Here is a 6,620-nt window from a genome sequence, read left to right as displayed (position 1 = left end):
GTTTGTTGTCGTTGTATGTGCAGAAGGACTTTTTGGGCACACACACATCCTCACAAAAGCTGATATAAGATGTCACAGTGTCAGTGAGTTCGTCCAGGTCCGTAGCTGCAGTCTCAAATACACTCCAGTCTGTGCAGTCAAAGCAGGCTTTTAGCTCTGACTTAGCCTCCTCAGTCCAATTCTTCACTACTTTGACCATAGGCTTCACAGCTTTAAGTTTCTGCCTGTAGGTTGGAATAAGATGGACCATACAGTGATCAGAGAACCCGAGGGCTGTGCGGGGGACAGAGCGATAGGCGTCTTTTATTGTTGTGTTGAAGTGGTCCAGTGTGATTTTTTTCCTCTGGTATTACAGGTAATGTGCAGCCTGTATTTGGGCAGTTTGTGGGTGAGATTTGCTCTGTTAAGATTTGCTCTCTTTCATCTAAATCTTTGTTAGTGAATGATTTGATAAGTGAACATCACATTGATTTATTGTGTCTTACTGAAACATGGTTACAGCAGGAAGAACATGTCAGTCTAAACAAATCCACCCCAGCCAGTCACAGTAACTGTCACATCCCTCAAAGCACAGGCCGAGGTGGAGGTGTGGCAGCAATCTTGGACTCAAGCCTGTCAATCAACTCCAGACCTAAACATAGTTATAACTCATTTGAAAGCCTCAAGTGAATTCTCAGACTTTGTCTGATTGAGTGCTTAGTACAGACACAGATAAAATAATCATAGTAGGCAACTTTAATATTCATGTAGATGCTGACAATGACAGCCTCATCAATGCATGCTGTTCATTATTAGACTCAACTGGCTTTTCTCAAACTTTAAAAAAAACCCATTCACTGTTTTAATCACACCCTTGATCTTGTTCTGACATATGGCATCGAAAATGAACACTTAATAGTTTTTCCCCAAAACCCTCTTCTGTCTGACCATTTTCTAATAACTTTTGAATTTACATTAATGGATTATACTCTTTGTGAGAAACAATTCCACTAGAGTAGATGTCTATCTGACAATGCTGTTACCAAGTTTAAGGAACTAATTCCATCATTATTTACTTTAGTGCTATTTGCCAACACAGTAGAGGGAGGCCAACTTACTCCCACACAATTGGATAATCTTGTTGTTAGTACTGCAGCCCCCCTGCACAATCAGGATAATCACCTTTATTGGCCAAGCATGTTACACACAAGGAATTTGTTTCTGGTACAGAACCGATGGCAGCTATCTGCGGCACCAACTCAACCGATGGCTCTAACCATCGGGGGCAATGGGGGGGTTCAGTATCTTGCCCAAGGACACTTCGACACGTGGACTGCAGGCACTGAGATTTGAACCTTCAACCTGGGAGATGACTGCTCTACCCCCCGCACCACTGTCGCCTTCCATACACTTGATACCATTGCCCCTCCGAAAAGGAAGCCAGCTAAAAAGAGGAGGCTAGCCTCAAGGTACAGCTCTCAGCTCCGCTCCCTAAAGCAGGCATCACAAAAACTGGAAAGGAGGTTATTTATAACAAGGTGGCGCTCCACCAAGTCAGAAGAGTTTTTCATAGCCTGGAAAGTTACTTTAATAACATATAAAAAAAAGCCCTTTGTAGTGCCAGAACCGCGTTTTATTCATCACTGATTGAGGAAAATAAGAACAACCCCAGGTTTCTTTTCAGCACTGTAGCCAGGCTAACAAAGAGCCACAGTACTGGTGAGCTTAACATTCCATTAGATCTCAGCAGCAATGAGTTCATGAGCTTCTTTACAAATAAAATCACAACTATTAGAGAAAAAATTGGTTGGACCATTCTCACAGCTCTCACAGATGTGCCATCTAATGCAATGGCTTTAGAAACATCTGTAAGACCTCATTTATACTTGGACTACTTCTCTCCCATAGACCTCAACAATCGCTTTCTCTAAATCATTAACATATCTCCTGGCCCCCATCCCGACCAGGCTGCTCAAAGACGTCTTTCCCCTAATCAACACATCCATACTTGATCTGATTAACCTCTCTCTATTAACAGGCTATGTTCCACAGGCTTTTAAAGTTGCATTAATTAAACCTCTACTCAAAAAGCCTACTCTTGACCCAGGTGTCCTAGCTAATTATAGATCAATATCCAGTCTTCTGTTTATTTCTAAGATCCTTGAAAAAGCTGTTGCTAAGCAGTTATGTGACCACTTGCACAAAAATGATTTGTTTGAGGATTTTCAGTCAGGATTTAGAGTCCATCATAGTACAGAAACCACATTGGTGAAAGTCACCAATGATGTCCTCCTAGCCTCAGACAAAGGACTTGTTTCCATACTTGTCCTCTTAGATCTCAGTGCTACTTTTGACACCATTGATCACAGCATCTTACTACAAAGACTTGGACATGTTATTGGGATTAAAAGAACTGCACTAAGTTGGTTCAAATCTTACCTATCAGAAAGATTTCAATTTGTTCATGTTAAGGATGAATCTTCCACACAGACTGAAGTTACTTAGCTCTGTGTTAGGTCCAATTCTCTTCACTTTATACATGCTTTCTTTAGGCAATATTATCAGGAAGCACAGCATAAATTTCCATTGCTATGCAGATGATACTCAGTTATATTTATCTATGAAGCCAAATGAATCAGGTCAGCTGGTCAAACTTCAAGCATGTCTTAAAGACATAAAGGCCTGGATGACCTGCAACTTCTTACTTCTAAACTCTGACAAAACTGAAGTTATTGTGCTTGGGCCTGAAAACCTTAGAAATCTGCTGTCTAATCATATAGTTACTTTAGATGACATAGCTCTTGCCTCCAGTACTACTGTGAGGAACCTTGGAGCCATCTTTGATCAGGATATGTCCTTTAAATCACACATAAACCAAGTCTCTAGAACTTCCTTATTTCACCTGTGCAATATAGCAAAAATCAGGAGCATCCTGTCTCAAAGTGATGCTGAAAAACTGGTCCATGCATTTGTTACTTCCAGGCTGGGCTATTGTAAGTCTTTGAAATCAGGATGTCCCAATAACACCCTAAAAAGCCTCGAGTTAATCCAAAATGCTGCGGCCAGAGTACTGATAGTCATGAGCAAGAGAGATCATATGTCTCCTATATTAGCTTCTCTCCACTGGCTCCCTGTAAAATCCAGAATAGAATTTAAAATCCTTCTCCTAACATACAAAGCCCTTAATGACAAGGCTCCATCGTATCTTAAAAGACCTCATAGAGCCTTATCATCCTAACAGAGCACTTCGCTCTCAGAGTGCAGGTTTACTTGTGGTCCCTAGAATCCACAGAAGTAGAATGGGAGGCAGAGCCTTTAACTATCAAGCTCCTCTCCTATGGAACCAACTCTCAGTCTCAGTTCGGGAGGCGGACACCCTCTCTACCTTTATAAGTAGATTTAAGACTTTTCTTTTTGATAAAACTTATAGTTAGGGCTGGATCAGGTGACCCTGAGCCTTCCCTTAGTTATGCTGCTATAGGCCTAGGCTGCTGTGGGGCCCCATGATGCCATATCAACCTGACCAGTGTTTGATTGTTTGTTGTGTCTTGTTGATTTTCTTCTTTTCTCATTACTTTTCTGTTGTTTGCGGATGAGTCTTCTATGGTGCAAAAGACCAGCGTGCATCACCCGTCTGGCCGTCTGCACTGGTGCTCGCAATTTGTATAACTCATACAATACAATGATTGCTAATAATGATGAGTTGGCGAAGAGCAGCAGAGGGAGAGATGAGGTGATGATTGCTGCTACTCTGTTTGAGTCCATAATGGAAAATTTATATGTCATGTGCCATTATGTATCTTACTGCGTGCTCGAAACCAGTATACTAATTAATGCCAATTTATGCCTCATTATGTTGATTTATAACAGCGGTTGCAGGAGTGCTGTGGACTGAGTGTAGAAAAAGAAGTGGCTTCTGTTAGTAGGCACTCTTAGTGTTGGTCTCCCCCAGTGTTTTCAGGACAGCTCAGTAAAACGTTTTTTGTTATAAAGAACTCTGCTAATAGAGTTTACTGTATAATAATAAAATCTACAGTTTATCATAAAAGTTTGATTACCTGTAAGCTTTTGTTTCTCATGCTACTTATGTGTACTTAGCGTTGCTGCTGGCCATTTTCTAAACCACAGCTTTGATTTCCAAATTCCCAGTTACTCAGTAGGTAAACCATCACAGTGGCATGTACCCACCAGCATTATTTTAGTCACTTGGTGATTATAGTACCTTCACATTTAGGTGCAGCTGAGGCTCAGGAGGTAGTGTGAGATATTAACTGTGTGAGACATTGCAATTCAAGCACCAACACTGTTCACTGTGCACACATAAGAGGGTGTATTGTAGAAAACACTGGTATCTTTATGCACTTATATGGAATGTAACTTTCACTGAGTTTGAAGTATGGGCACTGTTTCATATAACTGAACTGAACAAGAATGTAACCTTCAACCATGTTATACTTAATGAACTGATAAGGATAAGTTTTAGCTTTCTCAGCATTACTGAGTGTTCATGTAATCATTATGTGTATGTGTGCTTTTGATCACAGGAAAGTACCTTAGTTTTAGTGTCATGAGAAAAGCACTGTGTATGGTGGGATAGAACTTTAGTTGAGTATTGATTGATCTCAGCTGCATCGTAAGGAATGTAAGGAGGCGGGAAGAATAGTATATAACACACAGTGTTAGAGATGTGAGATCAGATCATCTTGGCTGCTGCTGCTGTATGATCTCCAGATGCGCATCTGTGAATAAAAGGTAATTAAGTGCACTTTGGTATTTGTGTGACTGAATATTCTTTCCATCATCTGGAACCCGATGAGAAGTGGTATACTTCGTCAGTAGCATGTTTCCTCTCATGACCACAGGGCTGTCAGTTTGATTCCTGGCTTCTCCATCCACATGTCGAAGTGTCCTTGAGCAAAACCCTGAACCACTGGTGTATAAGGTAATGAGATCGCTTACTAAAGTAAAATAAGCATTCCCAGAGTGTAAAAATACTCTGTTACAAGTAAAAGACCTGTATTTGAAATGCTACTTCAGTAAAAGTGCAAAAGTATTAGCATCAAACATACTAAAAGTAAAAGTATTCATTATGCAGATTGACACATTTAACAATAATATATACACTGCTCGAAAAAATTAAGGGAACACTAAATCACATATCAGCTCTTGATGAAGCCAATTAAAGCGAAAACCTTTAATATACATTGCAGAATTTCTTGTGAACAACATGACATAACAATGGTCAATGGAAACCAAAGTCATCAACCCATGGACGGCTGTATTCAAAGTCATACGGAAAATCAAAGTACAAAAATCCGGAACACTCAGGAACACTTCAGAAAACCATTGTCAGTTAACACAGTTCATCGCAACATCTTCAACTGCATGTTAAAACTTTACCATGCAAAGCGAAAGCCATACATCAACAACACCCAGAAATGCCGCCAGCTTCTCTGGGCCTGAGTTCATCTGAGATGGACTGATGCAAAGTGGCAGTGTGCTCTGGTCTGACAAGCCCACATTTCAAATTGTTTTTGGAAATCATGGACATCATGTCCTCCAGGCTAAAGAGGAAAAGGACCATCCAGACTGTTATCAGTGCACAGTTTATAAGCCAGCATCTGAGATGGTATAGGGGTGTGTTAGTGCCCATGGCATGGGTAACTTGCACATCTGTGAAGGTACTTTTAATGCTGAAAAGTACATACAGGTTTTGGAGCAAAATATGCTGCCATCTAAGCGATGTCTTTTTCAGGGATGTCCCTGCTTATTTCAACAAGACAATGCCAAGCCACATTCTGCACGTGTTACAACAGCGCGGCTTCATAGTAAAAGAGTGCGGGTCCTAGACTGGCCTGCCTGCAGTCCAGACCTGTCTCCCATTGAAAATGTGTGGCGCGTTATGAAGAGCAAAATACAACGATGCAGACCCTGGACTGTTGAGCAACTAAAGTCATACATCAAGCAAGAACGGGAAAGAATTATACCTACAAAGCTTCAACAATTAGTGTCCTCAGTTTCCAAACAATTATTAAGTGTTGTTAAAAGGAAAGGTGATGTAACTGTTATAGTTATGGCCGAGTGCGCTCCCAGCACCTCGTCCGCATGCCCTGGTTCCATCAACAGCTCCGCCCCGACAGGTGCTGGAGCGCACTTCGGCGACAAGGCACACCTGCTCCCAATCAGCGGAGCAGTACTTGAGGGCAGCGTTGGTGTGTCCTCATCACCAGATGATCTCTCGATGTCCCGCTGTCATCAGTAAGCAGTCCGATCTAACTAACCTGTATTTTCGTTTTTCTGTCTTGATGAGCCCTGTGTTTTGCATTTATCTGAACTGAACTCTGAATCGCCGTACGAGCGGCCTTTTGTTTTGTGCCAGTGGAAATCTCCTGGAGTTTACTGGACTGAACTATCGTTTTGGGGAGCTTGGGTTTTGTTTGCTTTTTTACACTCTGCTGTCTCTTCGCTATCTGAACATTCATTTAAGGAGTATCCTGTGGAACAGTACGCACCATCCCCGGCGACTCAGTTTCCCAGACGCCCCTTCCACGCTGGCGTTGAACAGGGCTGCACTCCCAATAGCGGCGAGCCCCAGCTTCCCCCATCAGTGGATCCACGCACCGGCCAGCAGGCATCTCACC

At 41.9% G+C, this 6,620-nt stretch overlaps 1 protein-coding gene across 1 annotated transcript in view; it reads left to right on the top strand.

Moving 5' to 3' along the window:
- The first annotated feature begins 6,052 nt into the window (after nt 1-6,052).
- The window catches only part of LOC109966989 (putative nuclease HARBI1), a 7,899-nt gene continuing 7,331 nt past the window's right edge, over nt 6,053-6,620 (top strand). The window contains exon 1 of the mRNA XM_020612285.1: nt 6,053-6,237. Coding sequence (XP_020467941.1) covers nt 6,053-6,237 — 185 coding nt within the window. The remainder of the gene's footprint in view (nt 6,238-6,620) is intronic.

This window comes from Monopterus albus, unplaced genomic scaffold (genome assembly GCF_001952655.1).
Source record: "Monopterus albus unplaced genomic scaffold, M_albus_1.0 scaffold122.1, whole genome shotgun sequence".
NCBI classification, from domain to species: Eukaryota; Metazoa; Chordata; class Actinopteri; order Synbranchiformes; family Synbranchidae; genus Monopterus; species Monopterus albus.
The sequence above is the reverse complement of the archived record's forward strand: the minus strand, read 5'-3'. Positions and strand labels throughout refer to the sequence as shown.